Source organism: Chanodichthys erythropterus, chromosome 3 (assembly GCF_024489055.1).
Source record: "Chanodichthys erythropterus isolate Z2021 chromosome 3, ASM2448905v1, whole genome shotgun sequence".
Lineage (NCBI taxonomy): Eukaryota > Metazoa > Chordata > Actinopteri > Cypriniformes > Xenocyprididae > Chanodichthys > Chanodichthys erythropterus.
Window position 1 is genome coordinate 271,460 of NC_090223.1, and position 24,943 is coordinate 296,402.

The window sequence follows — 24,943 nt, forward strand, 5'->3', positions numbered from 1 at the left end:
AAGATCAATTTTACTGTATGAAGAATTTTTGGGTATAATGTGTCACAGTGGAAACACTTTATTTTAGGGTCTTCAACTAGTTGCTTATTAGCATGCATATAATTACCGTCACATTGTTCCTCTGTTTTTATTCTGTGTTATTGCTGCGTGGGAAATATAGAAAGTAAACAGTCATGCCAATAAACTATTTTGATATTTATCAGCTTTTTTGTTTGAAATTGGACATTGCTGAGAGTTTTCTCTGGTCATTTATGAAGGCAGCTCTCTAGGCTTTGAAGCAGAAGAACATCTTACTGAATTAAACGATCTGACCTTAAATAAATCACAACAAAACCAAACAAACACAACCGTGGTCAGACAACTCATTTTTATTTTGACTTTAAATCACAAGACAGTAAAACCGTACACAGTTTGAGTCTTTCTCTTTGACAGTGTTGTACTATATTGCATTAAAGTGGTTGATTTATAGTGCTGGGCGATATGACGATATATATCGTTACCACGAAATAAAATGTCTATCATTAGAGACTTTGCTATATCATATATCGATATATAAATGTATGGCACTATTGACACTTCAGAGTGATGAAATGCATGAATGAGAATATAAAGAGCGGGACGTGCTTGATGTTAAAAGAGTTATGAGTCTTTACTTTTGTGTCGCTCAGAAAAAAATCTCTAAAAAAGCCTTCAGGTCTTGAAGGGTAAAGGCGTTTTATATAATAAAACTGCTTTCTGTGCAGTTGAAACGTGTTTTTATATTTTTTATTTGCTACAGTACTAGGGAAAGCCGAGAAAATTGGCTGTGGTGTTTCCTTTTGGCAAAAATATCAACACCCATAATGCACTTTTGACCCTCTGTCAATCTGACTGGTCGGGAATACAAAACTTCAAAAGTCTGCTGGATGATGTTTGCATGTAAATTTACTGATCATTTAATAATACATTTAAAGACAACGTCTATCAGAATTCAAATCGCCTGCTGTTAGTAATATTCCTTCTATGATACAAACTCTACAGGTTTATGAGTGAGGTCGAATGCCACAAATGCTCTTTATTTAATGGGTACGTTCCTTTGCTTTTGTTTTACAGTCCATTTTTATTTTTGCCAGTCTGAGAAATTGTAGAAAAAGCAATATTGTTTCGTGAATGATTTCATACATCATTTTAATGTAAGCGACTCATGGGGAAGTTGTACTCAACCATTGATTATTTCCCTCATTGTTAGAAATGAGTCAGCAGATTCCCGACAGTAGAGATCTTGTGGTGTTTGTGGCTCACTGGGTATCATTATCATCTTGTAGAATCATCAGTATTTTACTTCTGTTAGTCAGAGTACAAATATCAGGATAAGCTGGATGAAGGTATATGATATACTACAGGAAATCAGAGGCATCTGCTGCTCAGCCGGCAGGACACAGAGTCTACAGGACATCAGAACTGAGTGTGGAAATACAGCTTCAAATAATGCTTAATGAAAATTACATGCAGAAATTATGGTGCAACCCAAACCTACAAGTGTGGCTTTAGTGGTTCATACCATAAAGCACATGCCTTTCAGTATTAAGCGCTTAACTCTTTTGTTTACTGCTTTCAGCTACAGTGTATATATCGACTGTCTGCACACAAATCATCTGGGGATTAGCTAGACTGAAAGAGGTGAAACCTGTTGTTGTGGTTGTTCACAGTCTGTTTTCTCTGTCTTTGTCTGGCATCTGATTTCCTGTGAAACTTTAGTTTTAGATGAGCTGTAGAAATGAAACTCGCCTTGCACGCCGTGGCCCATGATGGAGATATGAGAACAGCATGATTCTTCATATTACACGGTTATCAGTGCAGTGAGCACAGTGAGATTTCTTAAGCTCTATTATGAAAATGGATCATGCAAACACCACATCAAGTAGACTAAATATGTGTTTTTTGATAATCATTGACCCAAGTTTTCTGCTGATCCCTCTCATTGGTATCCCTTTTCTCTCTTCCCCCATCCTTTACTCTTTCCTGTTGAGTCTTTCTGAGCGCACTGACCATATTTCTCACAGCCGGCAAGTCTTCAGGAAATGGGGCTCACCCAGCTTGCACACCTAGCAGTGGTTTGAGTGTGATCGGAAATGACAACCATAATGATTACATGAAGACAAAGGTGAAATGATCCCCCTTCATGTGGTTATATGTTTTTGAACAAAGTAGTTTCAGTGGTAGTTCAGCACGTATAAGTCTGCCAGTCTACAATCAGAAATTGCTCTTTACAAGAAACATTGCCACATACATATATGTTATATGGGATATATTTATGTCAACATATGAAATCATTCCAATTTCTAATAGGTTTGATATGTTTTTACTTTATATGAGCATATATTACATACAGAATATTGATATTTCATATATGTACATATATTACATTTGGGTATGGCTATATATATATATATATATATATATACAGGGGTTAAATTGGGATTTGTTATGTGTGTGTGTGTGTGTGGGGGGGTGTGTGGGGGGGGGGGGGGCTCTGTGGTTTCAGGCTTTCGAGGGGTGCATGTGTATGCGAAGACTACAAAATCATATCAATTGACAAACTAAATTATAAGTTGAGAGAACTTATGTGTGCAAAGCTACATCTGATGACAATAACATCTTTCTGTAGGCCTGTGCCTTCTCCTTTGTGTCAGTATCAAATATAAGAGTGATGCTACCATTAAAGGAGAAAATATAAACACAAAATACAGAGTTTGACATTAAGCCTTGTTTTGTGCTTGTCCTTTGGACAACTAAATTGGTCATTGACTTGTCAGAGTAAAAAACTAACTTGCCTGGAAAAAATATATAATTTATTCTGAAACAAGCAACATTCTCATCAGTGTTTTATCTTTAGTGATAAACTTAAATCTGCATATTTTTGTTATTTATCCTGGGGGTATTGTATTAATATTTCTTACATAAAAATAATAATAATAATTCCTTAATTAATAATAATAATAATAATTAACCTTTATAAAGGGCATTTTCCCCCTCCCCCAGTCTAATTACATTTAAGTTTATCGTTTATTTCAAATTCTTACATTTGATAAATTAAAATAGTAAGACACTATAGGGCTGTTACCAAATTAAATAATTTACACTGAAAAAGTACAACTGCATTCAATAATGTTATGAGATTCTTTAAATATTTTTGAATAAACAAATAAGAAATTTTGGTGGGAAATTTATACTTTTTAACATGAAATTAAACCGCCAGTAGATGGCGGCAAGTGACCGTCTTCACTGAGTCATTTATTCAAACGAATCATTCAAAAGGCTGAATCATTCAAGAATGAAGCAGTTGTTTATGATTGGGCCATTGAATCTTCACTCAACCGATTCGTTCAAAACGCTGAATCATTCGAAACGGCTGAGCGTAGCTGCGAGATGCGCTGGTTCTGCTTTGTTTGGAACTATTTTCACTGCTACAATAGAACAGAAAACAGGCAATATTGCACCTAAAACATAAGTGATTAATGTTAACTTGTTTATTGAACTGTTCTATGAAATTAGTGTCAATATCGAGGCGATATTCAGGAATTCAGCACTTTCGGTCGTGTGCTGCTTAACTTTGTCATATGTCGTAAATAGCAAGCTATAAAACCCCCACAATTTCTATTGCAACATGATAACTGAGTTTCTTTGTTTGAGCCAAGCTCATTTGTTTTGAACTCTCCTCAAGAGTTTATGTGCGCCTCAACAGCGCAATAGGCTATCACCGCCAATATACATTAGGATATATTACTATCCACTATCAATCGCCACTTAAGCTAAATGAATCATTGTCGTGTTTTGGTTGTTATTGACATTTTAATCAAGCTACTTATCTGGTCAGGAAAGTAAAATTCTCTTTCAAACCAAAAAAATCCACAAGCCTATGTTCCGGGGCTCAGCCCTGGACGGCCCTGGCCCAATTTAACCCCTGTATGTATATATACAGCTATGGAAAAAATTAAGAGACCACTCCAAGTTCAGAAATCAATGTTAAGTGGTCTCTTATTTTTTTTTCCATTTTTCATATATAGTACATTTATTATCAGTGAACCCTTCCCTACGTCCTTAACATAACTTTTCTGATTTGTGAAATCTTTTAGGGTACATTTTTGATCAGGTGACTCTTCCTGAAATCCTTCACTATTGTGATTTTCCACAGTTCAGTGTGGGTCAGTTAACCTTAAAAAGAGGGCAGTCAGAAAATTAATTTATTGCTATTTTCCATCCTCTTAAGACACAAATAATACTGTTTCATGAGGTTTTTTTAAAGTCTTTTATTTTTGTCTTTTATCTCCAGGAGTATACATTTTTGGGGAGTATAAATTCATTGAAAACTGAATGCTTGTTTAGCAATGCGTGATTAGAAATAACAATTTCATGATTTTTCAACAATAAACACTAAAAAATTACTTCAGCAACATTTGACAAAATATTCAAAGCCAGGAACCAGATTCAGAGTGATTCAGTGAATCAGATTTGACCTTCATCAGAATGCCGTCAGATTCAGATTGATTCAGTGAATCTGATTTGACCTTCATCAGAGTCCCGTCAGATTCAGAGTGATTCAGTGAATCAGACCTGACCTTCATCAGAGTCCTGCAGATTCAGAGTGATTCAGTGAATCAGACCTGACCTTCATCAGAGTCCCGTCAGATTCAGAGTGATTCAGTGAATCAGACCTGACCTTCATCAGAGTCCCGTCAGATTCAGAGGGATTAAGTGAATCAGACCTGACCTTCATCAGAGTCCTGCAGATTCAGAGTGATTCAGTGAATCAGACCTGACCTTCATCAGAGTCCCGTCAGATTCAGAGTGATTCAGTGAATCAGACCTGACCTTCATCAGAGTCCTGCAGATTCAGAGTGATTCAGTGAATCAGACCTGACCTTCATCAGAGTCCCATCAGATTCAGAGTGATTCAGTGAATCAGACCTGACCTTCATCAGAGTCCCGTCAGATTCAGAGTGATTCAGTGAATCAGACCTGACCTTCATCAGAGTCCTGCAGATTCAGAGTGATACAGTGAATCAGACCTGACCTTCATCAGAGTCCCATCAGATTCAGTGAATCAGACCTGACCTTCATCAGAGTCCCATCATATTCAGAGTGATTCAGTGAATCAGACCTGACCTTCATCAGAGTCCTGCAGATTCAGAGTGATTTAGTGAATCAGACCTGACCTTCATCAGAGTCCCGTCAGATTCAGAGTGATTCAGTGAATCAGACCTGACCTTCATCAGAGTCCCATCAGATTCAGAGTGATTCAGTGAATCAGACCTGACCTTCATCAGAGTCCCATCAGATTCAGAGTGATTCAGTGAATCAGACCTGACCTTCATCAGAGTCCCATCATATTCAGAATGATTAGGTGAATCAGACCTGACCTTCATCAGAGTCCCGTCAGATTCAGAGTGATTCAGTGAATCAGACCTGACCTTCATCAGAGTCCTGCAGATTCAGAGTGATTCAGTGAATCAGACCTGACCTTCATCAGAGTCCCATCAGATTCAGAGTGATTCAGTGAATCAGACCTGACCTTCATCAGAGTCCTGCAGATTCAGAGTGATTCAGTGAATCAGACCTGACCTTCATCAGAGTCCCATCAGATTCAGAGTGATTCAGTGAATCAGACCTGACCTTCATCAGAGTCCCATCAGATTCAGATTGATTCAGTGAATCAGACCTGACCTTCATCAGAGTCCTGCAGATTCAGAGTGATTCAGTGAATCAGACCTGACCTTCATCAGAGTCCCATCAGATTCAGAGTGATTCAGTGAATCAGATTTGACCTTCATCAGAGTCCTGCAGATTCAGAGTGATTCAGTGAATCAGACCTGACCTTCATCAGAGTCCCATCAGATTCAGAGTGATTCAGTGAATCAGATTTGACCTTCATCAGAGTCCTGCAGATTCAGAGTGATTCAGTGAATCAGACCTGACCTTCATCAGAGTCCCATCAGATTCAGAGTGATTCAGTGAATCAGACCTGATCTTCATCAGAGTCCTGCAGATTCAGAGTGATTCAGTGAATCAGACCTGACCTTCATCAGAGTCCCATCAGATTCAGAGTGATTCAGTGAATCAGATTTGATCTTCATCAGAGTCCCGTCAGATTCAGGATCCCTGACAGAAACACATAAACATAAGCACATCAGAATAAATCATCATCCGTCTGTGGGATTCAGTAAAAGTCTCAGTCTTTCTCTCAGTTTGATTCACTCACCTCTTGTCTAAATCATTGCAGACGGACGGCACTGCCTTTGAAAAACATCTGAGAACAGATCGACACTTATTATTAAATATTATTATATTCACCAAAGTACTTATTCAGGAAGATTTTTAAGATTTTAAGCCACTGCCTTAAAATCTTTAATCATCATTAAATATGACTACTGATAAAATGATCATTTCACTCATTGTTAGTCATGGTTTCTATCAATCATAATTGAGCTTTTTAAAATCTATTTTGAAGTCTGTCTGACACAGTTAAAGCTTCTGGTCTCACCTGAAGATCCTTTTCCTCAGCGTGAAACAGAGAAATGCCAGAAGAAAGAATATCAAGAGAACAGAAATCCACCACAACTGATCTATACGAGCCATATAGACAATACAATCATGAATACATAAACCAGTGAAATCAGATGATCACTAACAATGATGAATCAATATTAAATCAATGAATCAAGTTTAAAGGGTTTAAAGCTCTTGATGTTTGACCTGAGAGCTGGAGAGACGGAGTCACTTCATCGAGAACATCTTTAAAACACACAATGATCACAAACATCAGACAATATGACAGAAAACAAAGGCCTGTTCACATTCAAACTGGATTGAGTCTGAATCTGAATCAGTGCTTTATTAGTGAATTTGTTTATTAGCTGAAACTCACCTGAGTTTAGAGTCGCTGCAGTTTCATTCCTCACTGAAAAACACATTCACAATCATCATGATTCACTTACAGAAGATTCACTTCAACACAGAGTTTGATCTGAATCAGGACAGATTCACTTTAACACAGAGTTTGATCTGAATCAGGACAGATTCACTTCAACACAGAGTTTGATCTGAATCAGGACAGACTGATGTGTTTTACTCACCTCTGAAGATGCTCTCACAACTGAAATGAGTCTGTAATGAAAGAAAAAATACTTAAATATTAATTAATAATGTTCATTAGGAATTAATCAATTAATGGTGTAAGAGTTTATTGTGTGTTTCTGATGCATCTGTACAGGTAAGAACATCATCATTTCTGTTTGGTTTAAATATGAGAATATAAATGTGTTGAGAGAAAAATCAAGATAATTTACTCCATCAGCAGAATCACAGATGATCTCATGAATCAGATTCACACAGTCAGAAGTGACGAGACGATCAGATGATACAGACGTCACGGGATACATCAGTTTGTGTGGATTCGATGGATCTGCGATCAGATGCCTGTCCTGCTCCAAATTAAGAGGATTAATAATGTATTTATGTGTGTGTGTGTGTGTGTGTGTGTGTGTGTAGTTAGAGGACAGAAACACACCTCTGAATACCAGCTCTGCTCACAGTCTCCACTGACTGTTTGATCCAGTAAATCTTCATGAAGTCTGTATTCAAACCCGCCATCAGTCTGAATCTCTCCACAAGACACACTGATGTTGTGCATTATTTAATGCTGCAAGAGAGGAAAATGTTTTAAACCACACATTAATATACTGTGTTTTAGAACAAATATGGAAAAGGTGTATGCTGATCTCATATCAGTTCTTCTAAAATGTAGGAATTACAGCAGGCAGAAGAGGGCGCTACTGAAATAGTAAAAGTGAAAGTAAGTGTAGACCTCTGCAAAATCAGGAAAAACTTAATGAAAAATGCTAACACAAATGTGGAAAAGTTCAAGAATCAGTGAGATCTTGGTGGAAAAACCTGATGATTTACTTCAGAAAACTGAAATATTAAGCTGAATTTTGTCCTCCAGCATCATTGCCTTAATGCATTAAGTCACAATAAGCTTTTTCTTTATAATGTTTTCTTTTTTTTAAATGGGACAACACTTAGCATTCAGTTAAGTGCTTTATTCTGTGTTCTCTCTATCTCTGCCTCTGTCCTCCCCCTCCCTCCAAACCCTCAGTCTCACGTTCTCTCTCTCTCTCTCCTCGCTCTGAGCGGGACTCGAACCCTGGTTTCTTGCACGGCTAACCAGAACGCTACAGATCGCAGTCTCTACAGTCTCTACAGCTCCTCTTGATAGATTAAGGGATGGACGGTCTGCTGTGACTGAAGCGACAGGTTTACACACACTGACAAATGCGACCGTACATGTTACAGACCCTTATGTTTCAAACAAACTTTTGTATAAAAGTAGCCTATTGTGTACTTTGAGAGATGAAGACATTTAAACCTGACTAGATCATAACAGAGCTACAGATCATGGCAGAAGATGAACAAACTGACACATCTTCTAATCAAGAACTAGGATTGGATCACAGCAGAGTAACTACCGAGAATATGATTTACTTGAAAGTCAAAACTATGGAAGCTTGTTTCTGCTATGGAATAAAAAAAAAAAGTAATTGCAACTTTTTTATCTCTCAGTTGCTATTGCGATTTTATATCACGGAATTCTGACTTCATAACTCATAGCCTAATTGTGATATATTTTATTTTATCTTATTAGTGGCGGAAACTAGCTTCTATAAAAGTCACAAACACATTGTTTTTCCTAAATATTTTACACATGAACATCACCCTGTTTCCTTCGATAATACTTAACGTTTGACAATAGTGACTGCAAATCATAAAAAAACGGTTCACGATAAAACTGATTTTAAACGGATATTCTTAACATTTTTCATACCTTAAGCGAGTCCTTGGTTAAGTGATGAAATCCTCGTCAACTACTGGATTGTGAAGCAGAGACAGAAGGGACGGTGAGGGAGAAGCTCTTTTGACCTGTAGAGGAGGAGGGACAGTCACACTGAAGAATACACTAATAATTGGTTGGGAGTCCCAAGATCAGACTGTGGCAAGGCAGAAGTCTGAGCAGACTAACGGTGATTGGTGGAAAGGTTAAGGGGCGTGAAACACTGTATGGGGCGTGACACCTATGCGTGAAACACGGTAGGGGATTTACTAAACCACAGGAAGAGCTAGAACTGTGGCTGCATAGCAACACTTACCCAGCCCGCCCCTCCGCCCCTTTTCCCTTTTTTTTTTTTAACTTGGAGTGTTTTTTTTATTTATATAATTTTTTAACTAACATGAAATATTACAGAGCTCTTGAAGGGACATGGTGGTGGGATTTTTTTTCAAAGCTCACATATTAGAAATGCTTAATAAATGTATTTATTCACTCTTATTTTACTCAGAATCAAAAACCACACATATTTACTTTTAATAACAAATGGTCTATTATTTATTCAATTTATTATTAAATGTTTATTTCCAACCTATTTTGGATTCATTTTAAGCAAGTAATACAGTAATTTTTAAACATTAGTTGAGTTAAATAAAACAACCCAGCAGGTTGGGTTATTTTTAAGCCAGATTTTTGTATGGTGTACTGTACTGTAACTGGTTAACCATTAACCAACAGTAAGTATTTTAACTTATAAATAACCTACTATAGTTTGCTACATGGTAAAAAAGCTACACATGTGAGCAAACAAACAAACAGATGTGTCATGTATGTGTCACATTTGATTAAATTCAGAAATAATACCGGTGAATGAAGCAAAATGTTACAATGTGCAAACACTATAAACACTAAAAACAGCTATTTTACTTACCCTTTTACTCCACACACAAAAAAATCTGTTTTTAATTTAACGATTTTCAGAGCAGAACAAGAATTTTAAAAATGTAAGTACAACCAAGCCTAAATGAATTAATTTAGGCTAAAGCAATTAAAGTGAATTTATTCGGCACAAATCCAAACGTTTCCATATTGGCGATGTATTTGGATGCTATTCTGTTATTTATTTTGTGAACTTCACGTGCGTTTCATTATCAGCATAACAGTGAAACCCCAGACCATACTTTCTAATGATGTCACCAAGAGGCAACATATAGATGCAAAACAAAATGGGTCCAAGTACTGACCCCTGTGGGACGCCCTGCTGAACTCATTTGTTTTTTCCCAGGCAAACATGCTGAAAACGATCAGTGAGATAATATTTAAACCATTTAAACACAACCCAGAGATGACTGACAAAGCACACAACCTATCAAGGAGGATGATGGGACATATGGTGTCAAAAGCAGCACTGATGTCTAGCAGGACTTAAATGTTCCAAACACTCGTATCAGCAGAAGTAAGAAGGTCATTTGTCAGTGTCTGTGTGGTGTCCGGATCTGAATACAGACTGGAACGGTTCAATAATGTTTTTGGGCAAATATTGCTGTAGCTGACCAAACCGTCCTCCTTCCTGAAGAAAGCAGCCACAAGTCACCTTCAGCAATTCATTTATTTTTCACAAACAAAGCACTTGCATGCTTTTCCACAGCAGCACATGATCAATCACAAACATGCTTATGTTAGTAACACAATAAGTGCAGAATCTTAAAATCTGAAAAACAGTTTTTGAGGTTTTCAGGGTATTTTCAGGTTTTAATCAGACTCTGAATAACAGATTCAGAGATTGACCCTATTGTATCCTCAGTGTGTGTGTGTGTGTGTGTGTGTGTGTGTGTTTGCGTCACTGTGGTTTACTGTGTGAATAATCAGACTCATAACTAACGCCCTCTTTGACTAACATTGGTGCGTGTGCCGTAGGTTACAGACTCTGCATGTTTCAATATTTCTCTCAATTACACTGTGGAGAGAAACCAGTGTTTGGTTTCACCAAGTGATCAGAATGCATTGAACGATGACTGTTCAAAGTCAAAATATGAAAGTGAAAAAATTTCAGGAACGCAAACAAAAACATTTTAATCTGCATGTACCCAAGTAGCAACAAATGTGCCATTAAAAAATAAGGGTTTTTTTTTTTACTCTTTTCAGATCTCATTCTAAAAAATCAGTTTAGTCTGGTAACCAAAACCTCCTTTAGTCTAGTCTCGTCTCAGGTCTCTTTCTATTCAATCTAAGGGTCAGTTGTGGCCCAATGGTTAGAGAGTCAGACTTGTTCACATAGGAAGCAGGAGACGACGAGATAATAAAAATGAGCAGAGTTTATTGCTCAGACTTCCTCTGATCAGCATAATGTACAGCAAGATTTATAACAAAACTCATAACAGGTCATCTTATAAAACCCTAAAGAGGGAGATGATCTCCTTCATCTCATTCATGAAGACAAACAAAATCACAAGGTTAGACAACTTACAAAGCATTACAAGAGCAAGAAATACAACAATACAAAATATATAAATAGTATAAATGGGTAAATGAGAATGAGTGAAAAAGTGGTTTAAATGTGATTGACTGTAAATGGTTGAAATGGATTCTGTTTCCCGTGTCATGAATGTATTTGTATTATTTTCTCAGTACACATTATTTCAATAGAGATCTGTGTCTCTCATTGTCAGTAAGTTTACAGAACAAATGCTTTAACGCCTCTGAGCCCATAAAAATCTCCATAACATGTTTGAAAGTGTTTCAACTGATGAAGATGAAATGATGAATATATCATTTAAAAACAGAATTTATGGGAGTGTCTAAGATCAGCAGGGTCTCAGATCGAGTCTTTAAAATGTTGCGGCGTTAACAGATGAGGGAATGAACAGAGTTGAGAAGCTCATAATGTCAAAGACGTTCAGCCCTGAGTTCGAGTGAATCATGACCTGAGCTGATTCACACTGATCATGCTCTGGACACTGAGCCGTTTAACTGCTCAGATTCAGATTGATTCAGTGAATCAGGAGCGTCAGATCTGAGATTCATCTGGACTCCAGCTTCAGGATCCCTGAGAGAAACACATTCAGATTCATTCACAGAGTCTGAACTGACACTTAAAACATCATCCATCTGATTCAGAAATGATCATGTGATTCAAACTCACTTCAAGTCTTTCTTTCTGTCAGTTTGATTCACTCACCTGTTTTCTGAATCACTGTGCTGGAAGATTCGTGTCACTGCTCTCGAAACACAGCTGAAAACAGATTGAATCTGATTATATACTGTTATATTCAAATATTTTCTACACTGATTTCTTCATTAAATATGACTTCATGTCAGATATTCCATGGTTTGATAAAGTAAAATGATAAATAATATTTTCACTTATAAAGTCAGACTCATAATTTAGTTTCCATGACTATTTCAAAACACAATGAATCACTCGTGACTCACCTGAAGATCCTTTTACGCAGCATGAAAGAGATCAAGAGCAGAAGAACAATCATGATAAAGAAAAGAGCAGAAATCCACCAGAACTGATCTAAACAAGCCATACAAAATAAAATCAGATCTGATCTAGACAATCAACAACAAAATACAATCATCTGAATGAAACAACTATATATTAAAAAAAAATTATTCTCTTTCTCTAAACTTTGGTGTTTCTTATATGTGATCTTTCATCATCTGAACTCACGTGAATCTGGAGTTTGCGTCGATCCGCTGCTGGAGTCTGTGTCATTAAACACTGAAAAACACATTCATAATCATCATGATTCACTTACAGAAGATTCACTTCAACACAGAGTCTGATCTGAATCAGGACAGATTTATTTCAACACAGCGTTTGATCTGAATCAGGACAGATTCACTTCAACTGAGTTTGATCTGAATCAGGACAGATTCACTTCAACTGAGTTTGATCTGAATCAGGACAGATTCACTTCAACACAGAGTCTGATCTGAATCAGGACAGATTCTCTTCAACACAGCGTTTGATCTGAATCAGGACAGATTCACTTCAACACAGAGTCTGATCTGAATCAGGACAGATTTATTTCAACACAGAGTTTGATCTGAATCAGGACAGATTCACTTCAACTGAGTTTGATCTGAATCAGGACAGATTTACTTCAACACAGAGTTTGATCTGAATCAGGACAGATTCTCTTCAACACAGAGTTTGATCTGAATCAGGACAGATTCACTTCAACACAGAGTTTGATCTGAATCAGGACAGATTCACTTCAACACAGAGTTTGATCTGAATCAGGACAGATTCTCTTCAACACAGAGTCTGATCTGAATCAGGACAGATTCACTTCAACACAGAGTTTGATCTGAATCAGGACAGATTCACTTCAACACAGAGTTTGATCTGAATCAGGACAGATTCTCTTCAACACAGAGTTTGATCTGAATCAGGACAGATTCTCTTCAACACAGAGTTTGATCTGAATCAGGACAGATTCACTTCAACACAGAGTTTGATCTGAATCAGGACAGATTCACTTCAACACAGAGTTTGATCTGAATCAGGACAGATTCTCTTCAACACAGAGTCTGATCTGAATCAGGACAGATTCACTTCAACACAGAGTTTGATCTGAATCAGGACAGATTCACTTCAACACAGAGTCTGATCTGAATCAGGACATATATGTGTGTCTCTTTAATGAATGTCTGTAATAATGTCGAGGCAGATTCTCACAGTAATGAATGTGTTTGAAGTGTATCAGAAGTGAATCTCAGTCATCATTTCCTCTCCTTCATGTCACTCCAAACCTCTTAAGACTTTAATTTTAATGGACCAAAAACAGTAAGATTCTCTCTGTCTCTCTCACCTCTGAACACGGTCTCATGTGTGATCTGAAATGAAAGAAAGAATCATCAGAGCAGTGTTTAGTGTTCATGAAGGATTCATTACTGTGTGAGTTTGTGTTCATGTTGAACTGCAGCTCTAATGATTCGTAATTAAATCAAAAGAACATGATCATCATTTCTGTGTTTAAATATGAAAACAGATGAATGTTGAGAGAGATTGAGTTGATTTACTCTTTTAAAATGACACTGAATCTCATGATGAAGTTCATCCACACAGTAAGATGTGACGAGTCGATCAGATTTTACAGACGTCACAGGATACATCAGTTTGTGTGGATCTGATGGATCTGCTAACAGACGCCCGTCCTGGAGAAATCAAACACAAGAGGATCAAGTAATGTATCTGAGTGAGTATGATGGTGTAGTCTAAGGACAGAAATGTTTTGGTTAGAAATGAATGTCTTTACAAAGATAGTAAAATTAGTTGGGCCGCACAAAAACAAGATGTTTTATATGAGACTAAATGATGACTCAATATACTATGCTCCTTCACTACACTATCCATAAACCCACTCATTGAATCTGATTGGCTGAGAGCCGTCTCCAGCTGTACAATACTTTATTATTAGCACTGGAACCGTTTCAGCGTTTGTGTCACTCCGCTTGCAGCGACTCTCATGGCGGTCGAGCAAATCCACCATATTTTTGCAAATAACGAATGTAGTTTTAAGAGTATTTTTTAGGCAGATCACGTGGTTATAGCAAAACCAACGAATCCAGCACCATTACCGAATGTCATAACACTAAACAAGGAAGTTGTTTTAGCGCTGTGTGAAATCCCCTTAACTGTTAAAAGGACAAAGATAAATTCTTTTGCGGATTTCCAACTGATTTTTGTAATGGATATTATGGATATTGACTTGAAGCAGGATTTTTATCAGATGCAGGAAATTCTCGCTCAGGTGATCTCTCTGTCATAATGCTCTACACAGAATACAGTGATAACACACTAAAAAAAATGTTGTATCACAATATCAAATATCAGCACTCTGTGATTCACGTCAGCACGTAAACATGGTTTATGAGGACAGTTCCTGTATCAAAAAACATACTAAAGAGTGTTTTGAAATTCAAAAACGCATACATTTTCCTGTGATGGATAGGTTTAGGGGTTGTGTAGGGAGATATAATGTACAGTTTTTACAGTATAAAAACCATTACGCCTATGGAGAGTCCCCGTAATCCACATATACAAGTATATGTGTGTGTCATGGTGTAGTTTGAGGACAGAAACACACACTCACCTTTGAATACCAGCTCTGCTCACAGTCATCACTGGTTTGATTCAGTATATTAGACAGAAGTCTGTATTCGAACCCTTCTTCAGTCTGAATCTCTCCACATGTTTTATTGATTGTGTTCATGTTCCAGTGCTGAAAACAGAAGATAAATGTTTTAAACAAAGAACCAAATGACTGCAGTATATTAACATTGAATGACGTGTTGAAGAACAAACATTTACACAAATGTGGAAAAGCTGTAGTGATGTCCATTTAAACCAGTGAAAATAACTCTTAAAATATGATGTTTTCAACAAATAACCTCAATTTTAATCTTTTCCTTACAAAGCATCACATTTTAGATTAAAGTACGTTTATATGTTTGACACAAGAGGGCGCTGTAACTATGAAATAATGAAAGTGAAAGTATAGATCTCTACTGCAAAATCTGGACAACTTTAACAACAACAACAACAAACAAACAATAAAAATACAAATCCATTTGTGCTACAAATGAGTAAACCTTAATTATTTTAAACAGAACCTTCATAATAGTCAGCAAAAAAAAAAAAAAAAAAAAAAAAAAAAAAAATGGATACAGTAGAAAAATTAGTTTGGGAGGAAACGAGGATGTTAAAATGTAAAATGTTTCAGAAAAACAATGTGTGAGTAAATCAGCTCAGATCTCACTGACTGACTGAAACTCGATTTATTTATTCACACCGTTATTACAATATTTACATACTAACTTCCAAATATCATAATCCATTTAAACCATTCTTAAGTCTTGTAATATCCTATCCTTTATGGCGCAAAACTATCAAAGTGTGAAAAACTAATGCTGAGCATAAAAGTGCAAAAACTTATATTAAAGTTATAACTTTACTAAAACTTTATAACTTCATGACTATCGTATCACCATTTGAATAGACTGAATCGATGGATCCTTAGTCAAAATAAGTAACGAGAGCAGAAAACTGAAATATTTTCTTCCGGAAACACGCTGGACTTCAGCTCGTGTTTTCATTTTGGCACAGGGGAGACCTAAAGCGCCGCTGCACAGACCGATCGTAGTATGACATCAAAGTACCGCGAGAGTGATTACAGAACAGACGCTCCGTATGCTTTTGCTCTCGCGGTACTTTGATGTCATACACCGATCAGTATGTGCAGCGCTGGATCAAGTCCAACAATTACGTAGCATTTCTGGAAATGATATGCTCTATGACGTCTGCTTGAAATGAAACGCATAAACACAATCTGCGAACACACTTCACTGTGATTGGTTGAAGTAAATCGAAAGTTTACGCTGCACACACACACACACACACACACGGGTAAAGCGCTGAGAGTTAACCCTTTCACTGTCAGTGTTGGCACGGGTATCTGCCGATCCCAATAAAAAAAAAAAATCACAATAAAAAAAAAAACTTACTTAAAAAACATTTTTGCATAAAAGTGTGTATACGTTTCGTTTAATGTAAAGCATATTGTGCCCAGACTTTGATGTAAATAATACAATTTTATTTGCACGAAACCACGAGATTATGAATTATTTGAGAGGAGACGGAAATTACAAACGTTTTGAACCATTTAAGATATTTTAGACTTTTACGTCCTTCGCGCTTTAAAAAATTTAAAGTCATTATTTTAAGGACAGATCTACAGATCCTGGTTTACAGCAGACAAAAATACTGACACATATATTACTCTAATAAAAACCATGATTTTCTGACAGAGGAGTTAAATATTGCGCATAATCAGAGCCGCATCGAGTCAAAGAAGGCACACGAAAACATTTTACACGTGAACTTCAGGAATATAATCATTTGACAATATAACAAGTCATAAAACAGTTGACAATGAAACTGTTGCCTATTAAAACGGATATCAGCTACTGAACATGTGTCATACCTTAAGCGAACTGCTGGGACAAAGTTGATAAGAGCAGAAAGAAATTCCTCTTGCACCGCTTGTTTGGTATATGAGCCAATATGGGCAAAGAGAGGGGAACCCAAACACACGAGAAACATTGCGTAATAAGCTGATAACCAATGAGAAGAGACACACGAGAAATAACGTAATAAACTGATAGCCAATGAGAAGAGAGGAGCGCTGTGTGTGACTGTGATCGTGTTATGCTTTCACTTTACACTGTTTCCTGGTTTCACATGATCTAGTCAGCTAGCTATTTTAATCTTACTGAAAATATTCTTGATCATCGTCATAACAACACGGGCTGTTTAAAGTGACTCCATGACTGACCCATCAGATCCACAATACTTGAATACTTGCACTAAATGCAGTGTGACATTATTTCTCAATTTATTTTATCAGAAGCAACTTTAAAGAACGTCATTGGTCAACTCCACCATGTGCTGGAGTTTTTAATCAAGAAGATCAAATTAAACAAAGCTGTATCAGGACAGATGTGTAAAAATAATTCCGCTCCATCTCGCGCACAGTTGGGCGCGCGAGCCTAACAAAGTAGCCTTTATATTAAACGTGAGCGCTGTCTAGTGGATTTTCAAGCACTCGAGTCACTTGCGCATGCGCTGTTGTACGCGCACCCTCTGCGGTCTCAAAAATTGGGCTTATACTTTGTATAGTATCAGCATTTGTAAAGTATACTTGGGCTTTACACCATCATTCACCAGCTCTACTGATAGTTAGCGAAGGATGAACAAACTATATATGTTTCAGTATTGCAATAGTAACTTTGAAACTTTCTCACATCTGTCGGCTAATACACCTGATGTTGTTGTGGTTAATGAGGAGTCTAGAGAAGTGTTCATTTCGGAGGTTGCTTGCACTTTTGACTCCAGTATGGAGGAAGCCTTTATGAGTAAAGCTGTTGAATACCAACCACTTTTAAACATCATTTCAGAGATAGGTTATCGGGCTCGATTTCTTGTTTTCATATTTGGCAGCTTAGGACATACACACAGGCTGGTAGTAAAGGGGCTTCAACAGCTTGGGATGCCCAAAAAAGGGCTAAACGGTTAGCAAGGTATTGTGCTCTGTCTGCTATTATAGGTGTTGCTATTTATACCCATAAAAACTGAGAGTTATGCTTAATATTGTGATGATCTTTGGAATTCACTGGTTTTCTGCATTAATTGTCAGGAAATGTCATCTGATCAAAGTCACACAATCATAATCATATTGTCTTTATTGAACACACACATTCGCAGAGCTGCAGGAAAGGGAAGTGATATCTGTGAATGACGTAAACTGATGTTGTTATTGTGACAAACTGTTTTGTTATGAGTGTTCATGAGTGAGTTAAACTGATCACTGTTCTTCAGAAAAATACTATCCTCAGATTTCCCAGCATCAACATTGACTGTGAAAGTCCTTGATAATGTCTGTGAAATCATAGTTTTGGAGAATGTTGTCCTCAATAATACACATTAAGAGTGACAGTCATTAAATCAACGGTGACGTAGATTCACATTTGAAACCACGTTTAACCAGTCACACTCAGACCACCAAAGTTCTTACCAAACCATATCTGATTGGTTAAAACACTCGGAAGGGTGGAGCTAACAGACCTGTTTAAAAACAAATGTCATGTATTTTAGCATTGCCTTGACTTGTGCGGACCGACCATCATCCTGCCTGCACATGAGACCTCTTCAAGAGCTCACTAAAACCCATCAACTTCCCTGCAAGAACCTTCACTGAACTTCATTGACTCGATCAACTCGTTAGATTAGTTTGTGTGTATTAGAGTAGTTCAATAAAGTCTTGTTTTGATTTTTCACATATATCAGTGTCTTGTGCTGTGCTTACCAAATTACTGCCTTAAACTTTCACGCATCTCCTTTCGGCATATATGGATTGCTTCTTGGTTTGACTCTTTCTGCACTGTCTATGGTCCTGGATTGCTCATTGTTCTCTCTGTCTCTCTCTCTCTCTCTCTCTCCGCACCTGCTCTCACCTTTGGACTGTTCGCTGTTCTGACTGATTCTGATATAGCGAACTCTGCCTGGACTGACTCTCTCTCTCTCTGCCCTGCTGGAGTTGTTGGCCTGGCCCTCTGATCTTCTGTTTCATTAATCAAGTGGCCTTAACTACTATGTACTTACATCAAAAATAAGTACAATGTACTTATTGGGTTCATATTCAATTGCAAAACACTTTTGCTGCTATTGAGGTGGGGTACGGGTAAGGTTAGGGAAAGCTTTGGTGGTATGGGTAGGTTTAAGGGTATGGGGTAAGTAAGGAATGGGTCAACAGTTTAATTATAAATGTAATTACAGAAATTAATTACAGATGTAATTACATGCAGGTGTTTTAAAATATAAGTACAATGTAAAAACATGTATGTACACAATAAGTGCATTGTATCAAATGATTAATTTTAATGTAAGTACACAGTAGTTAAGGTCACTTAATATAAAGTGGGTCCAATTAAGTTTGATTTGCTGCTATATATCCTCGCTTTTGCACACGCTTAGAGTTTGTGTGAAATGCACTTAGAAAAGGAAGTTAAAGAACAACCTCGATCCATCCCTCCCTCGGTGCTGGGCCGGGTGTTGGTGTGTGTGTGTGTGTGTGTGTGTGTAACAGTCACCTCTGTATACCAGCTCTGCTCACAGTCAGGATCATTGAGTGTTTGATTCAGAATCACAGGCAGAACCACGTACACAAACCCCACTGAGGACTGAATCTCTCCACACGTCATGTTGATGTTGTGCATCTTTCAACTCAATGAAGAACCTGTTTTAAAATAACAGAACAGATTACTACATTATATTTCTATTGCATTACAAGGGTTTTCTCGGAATAAACATTTCTGGAAAGGGTAATTTAACAGTGAAAATGTTAAGAGAATCACCTTCTATAATTTATCATTACATTGACATTTGGGGCATCGACTGCAATGTGCAAAAATTCTTTGTCCAAGCTGATCCAATTTTCAGTGGACACAGACACAGTATGCTATACGAGCAGAAAACTCATCTTGAAGGCGGTCTAGCAGACGCTAGATATTTTACTTCATAATATTTTTTTACACAAACTCATCGCTTCGCTTCAGAAGTCCTTTATTAACCCCCGGAGCCGTGTGGAGCACGTTTATGATGTATGAATGTGGATGGAGACACTTTCTTCAGCTCATACTCTTTGGTCACACTCACTGCCATTATAAAGCTCGGATGTGTCAGGATATTTTTTAATATATCTCAGATTCTGTTCATCAAAAAAGTCATATACACCTAGGATGGCTTGAGGGCGAGTAAAGCTTGGGCTAATTTTCATTAATTTTCAAGTGAACTAAACCTTTAAGTGGATTAACTACATCAAGAAGACTGTAGCAGTAAGGGATAATGTACATCCAGCCAATTGTTATCTCAGAATAAACTCCACAGGGTGATCAGGACTTGCATCAGCCTGAAGGGGGTTTATTCTGCAATAACAACCGGCTGGATGTACATTATCCCAATAATTACACGGCTACTTGCCACATGAGTAAATAATTAGACACGAAATTCTGATCTGAGTCTAAATATTTTATTAGCTCTTTAAACGCAAAGCTTCCGCGGAGAGAGCAGTTGCTAGTGCGGCAAGTTCAAACTAGACGGACATTTAAGGGAGACGGTACAGTCACACCACTTATTAAACAACATTTCACCACATGGATAGTTATGGGGATAAGAGATATTGATCTGAGATTAAACCTTTTAAAAATCATACCTGAAATCGAGCCCGTTTGTTTTCTTATAATCCAACAGTGTACAAAACAATAGTGCAAAATGTCAGCAGCTGCTTTTGTATGAAACGAGAGAGAGAGATCCACGACACTACTGGATGACATAATTAAAAAACTGAACACAAAATATGGATTTGACAGAGTTTTAATATTTTATTAGCTCACCTAACACAAAACTTTGATGAAGAACACCTATCAGGCGTATAGCACTGCTGACTTCAGTTACCCGGATGAGCCTGTGTTATCTGTTTTCAGCGGTTGTTATCGGGGAACAACACACTGCTGGATGAACTGATAGATGTCTGGCAGGATTGAATAAAGCGCTTTACAAAATCAACTTTATCAATACCTTTATCTTTAACATTTAGTGAAAAATATAAGAAGAGAAAGAACATCTTTGCAGAAACCAGGCTCTTATTCTTCAATAAATCTTGAAATAACTGATCAAGGAGGACCTCATGAAAAATAAGACATTAGTTCTGCAATGTTTTTTTCTGTAAAGCTGCTTAGGGCAGGTGTTGTGCCGAATTTTGACTCCCTGCCAAATTATTACCTCCCTCGTTTAAGTCGCTATCTGATTGCCTCATCCTAACCCCACCCCTATTCCTAACCCCTCCCCACAGCTAATCCTAAACCTACCAATACTAGGGGGGTAATAAATTGAGGAAGTAGGGAATTCAGGGTAGGAATTCGGCACCACACCGGCCTGTGGCATAGGCGACATAGGCAGTTGCCTATTAGGGCACAAAATGACTAGGGTCAAAAAAGACTGGGGTGCGCCACACAAGTTTATTTTTTCTCGCCCTCTTGTGACTATCGTGTGCTCCTACACTCATATATTAAGCAAATACTGACAATTAAAAATTTTAGTACTGATCGATTATCGAACTGATTAAAATGTTAGAATAAAATAAAATTGCCCGTGATGTTTATACAGTATTTTAAAAATAGTTTTTTTTTTTTTTTTTTAAAGATCTTAAATTGAAACACTGACACTGTGAACGATTTTGCTTGAGTTAACTGCTTATTTAATTTGACTTTATTTTCTTCAAAATAAATGTAAGTTTCTGTAATGTTGTTTTAATGTCAGGTACATCACTGCTTGCTTTTAATTCACCAAAAAGTGCCCTAAATGTCTTTTGAAAGAGACCATGACTAGGACTATAATCTAGCATTCATGAATTAAAATAATTTAAGTATGCCATTTTCCACTGTATGCACAAAATGGAAATGAAGTATGTTAATTGGATTAACTAGCTTGCTGGTTAAAATCTAAATAAATTGCAATATGCAGCCTTTATTTTGTTGCCTTTGTTGTCTGTTAGACTATTTTAGGCATTCCATTCTCATATTTCTCTGTGTTGTAATAAGTAAAAACCCTTCTTGAGGTCTATCATGGCCCAAGAGTGTCTCAGTGGACTAAAGTGTCCAAAGTTGCCCTGACACACCAAACCGACGCTAAACAGCCGACGGCCAAGCAGCACGTCAGTTCTGCGCCTGCGTGAGATGAAACGCCTTTCCGAACAGTAGCTGAACAGCCAATCAGAATGATCAGATGGCCCGACGGACCGACGAGCTCCAACGCCGATTCAACATGTCGAATCGGCCGAAAAAAAGCCGACGAGGACCAACTTCAGCCGACGGTGCGGAACACACTGAGAAAACTTAGTCGGCCGACGAAGAAAAACTGCCCGACGGCCGACCATCGGCTTGGTGTGTTCCTGCCTTTATAGAAAGATAGCAGCAGAAGAGAGTCGTAGTAGCGGGAGCGCGCAAAGGGAGGCGGCGATTTTCATCAAAATAAAAACGCACTCTTGACTAATAAATTCACTCATACACTCGTTGTTTTGGGGTCTTAAACTAATCATACTTCTTCAAGATTTAAACTCGACATATTTTACTGTAATTCTGTCTATGTTAGCTCTGTTTCTTAAATGTTAGTTCATTTTTTTTCTATTTCATCGCTTATTGTGATCGTATTTTTACAGTTATGTGTCTGAAGTTGAATCGTCATTCAAACAGCAACGATAAAAACATTTTTTTTTAGTTATACTTTCATTAGATTAAACTGACAAGTGAAGTTTCTATTTCTGTTATGTTTGTCCTTTCTGAAATTCCTCATTCATCAGCCTAAATCCTCCCCAGATAATAATAATAATAAAAAAAATTGATTCAAATTAATAACTATAACCATGCTAATCATAAAAAACTTACAAAAAACGGTTCACGGTCAACCGTAATTAAATGTATTTAAAAAATATATATATTTCATACCTTAAATCGGGTCCTCCCTCAAAGTAAGTGCAGGAATCCTGTCTGTCTGTTTTTGCACGAGCCATTTATCCCAGACGTGTGACGTAACGCCGCTTTCATCCCGCTTCAGGTTCCGCGGACGCGCGCATCGAGGACGCACACTTCTGAAAGCAGAATGCTTCAGGATCACGCGCACGCGGAGGCCATTGTTGTCTACCAGTTCGCAGGTTCATAATGAAATATGCCATTTCAGCTCGCCACGGCGACTTCCAGATGTTCTCCAGGTGTGTGTCTGACATGATCCTGTATAATGAACACAAGCAGAGATCGAGCGCCTCCTCGGTCCAGTCCACTATATTCCAGTCCCGTTACATTCAGTGTAAGGTGTCGAACCGATTACTGTGAAAGTTCTGGTCCTTCTGTTCCTCTGCTACTCAATCCCATTGAAGATCAGGAGTTTCAAAGTGTGAGGTGCAGTTTTCTTTCATCTTCATCAGTGACTCGATCCACAAGCATCGGTTCCGGAGTCGAGTACATTAGATCAGAATCAGTCCTAAGATACGCCAGCTTCACGATTGTTCATCATAATAAATCCATTTTCTCCCAGTACAGTGTTTGCAGATGAGCGTTTCTGTCCATCAGAAGAATCCGGATCGCTGGATCATCTGGACTGGAGCGGATCTCAGACAGTTTCTTGATCAGTGTTTCACATCTCACGGCCATTTTCACTGAATCTGACCACGACGAGCCTATAAAGATGAAAACAAACACATTCAGAACATAAAAACTAAACCAAGCCTCTACTTAATGATTTATTTGATCTAAAAAGAAACGTAAGTGCATAAAACAGAGGAAATATGATCTCACCAGGAGTGGAGCTGCTGTTCAGATGGACTTTCACTTTCGGTTCCACGTGATCGAATCACTGACACTAAAAATCTCAATAATGGATATCTGGCGCCTCCTGCTGGACACTCAGAAAACAACATCAACACACACCAGGACTGAGAAACTGGAGAAACTTGACTGAGGATATCGGTGTAAATCCCAAATCAATCCACCAGAAGATAGGTTCCTCTGCAGTCCGAGTCTGAAGTTTTCAGGAAGACTGTCTGTTATGACCCGGCTCAAAGTCACAACATAAAGAGGACACTTAACAAAATAGGTTTCAATAAAGAAAAAATAATTTCAAGTTAATCAAATAATGTCTAGGGTCAAAATGTTAAAGAATAATAAAAGAAACAACAAATCAAATAACTGTTGGGAATGGGGTTTGTGGAGTTGAGGAAACAAATGAGAACACTAAAGTATCAACCCACTCTTCAAACAAAGACACAAAAACAAAAATGAGAGAGTGAGCTCAAATCCATGAGCCTCTTAAATAGGAGTGCCACAGGTGCAGCCCATGATCAGCACTGGAGTCCCGCCCATCAAGGAGGAGCCTCTGTCCCTGCAATCTCACAACAGAAAAAAAATCAAAGGAAAAAGGGGCAGGGCTGTAACACTGTCCCGTCACCACAGTCAACAATTTAACAGTCGGAGGAAGCAGCAAGACAGATAAATGAATGTCCTGACCTTGATTATATTTGTTCTTCTGTGTGGAGACACAGTAACAGCAGCAGGAGGAACGAAACACCTGCTGAAAACCAGCGCTGGAAGAGGTTATGAGGAGACGCTGAAGGAGGAGCAGATGTGTCCGTGGAAATCCATTTACTCAATAATGGGAACTTGATCGACTGCTTCATATCTCAAAGCAGCTTCACAGAGATCTGTGTGTCTCAGTGTCAGTCAGAAATTATTATTATTAAAGACTGAAATACTGTCAGAGAATGAAAATCTGCTATAGAGATCTTCAGGTTTCTAAAGTCAAATCAAAGTTTCTCATAATACGAGTAAATATTAAACAAGTGTGAAAGGACACTTGACAAGGTCAATAAATTCATGATGTTGACAGTATTTGTGTGGAGTGAATCATATGAATATGAATCAATATGAATCAGATTGACAGGTCTGAGAGATTTGATTCACACA

At 37.7% G+C, this 24,943-nt stretch overlaps 1 protein-coding gene across 1 annotated transcript; it reads right to left on the reverse strand.

Moving 5' to 3' along the window:
- Positions 1 to 10,553: 10,553 nt before the first annotated feature.
- LOC137014782 (uncharacterized) lies at positions 10,554 to 23,819 on the reverse strand. The gene is made up of 10 exons (XM_067379306.1): positions 23,780 to 23,819; positions 22,934 to 23,661; positions 19,523 to 19,668; positions 14,968 to 15,096; positions 13,895 to 14,029; positions 13,684 to 13,708; positions 12,537 to 12,587; positions 12,293 to 12,380; positions 12,039 to 12,092; positions 10,554 to 11,906 (listed from the first exon to the last, which is right to left on the reverse strand). Exons 3-10 carry the CDS (start codon positions 19,646 to 19,648, stop codon positions 11,804 to 11,806), a joined length of 711 nt encoding a protein of 236 aa, XP_067235407.1. The 5' UTR covers positions 19,649 to 19,668; positions 22,934 to 23,661; positions 23,780 to 23,819; the 3' UTR covers positions 10,554 to 11,803.
- Between the last annotated feature and the right edge of the window lie 1,124 nt (positions 23,820 to 24,943).

Coding starts and splice junctions, on each gene's coding strand:
- LOC137014782 (XM_067379306.1), bottom strand. CDS start 19,648: ATGCACAACATCAACATGACGTGTGGAGAGATTCAGTCCTCAGTGGGG. Junction 12,381..12,536: donor GACGCAAACTCCAGATTCAC/GTGAGTTCAGAT, acceptor TGGCTTGTTTAG/ATCAGTTCTGGTGGATTTCT. Junction 12,093..12,292: donor CTGCGTAAAAGGATCTTCAG/GTGAGTCACGAG, acceptor ATCTGTTTTCAG/CTGTGTTTCGAGAGCAGTGA.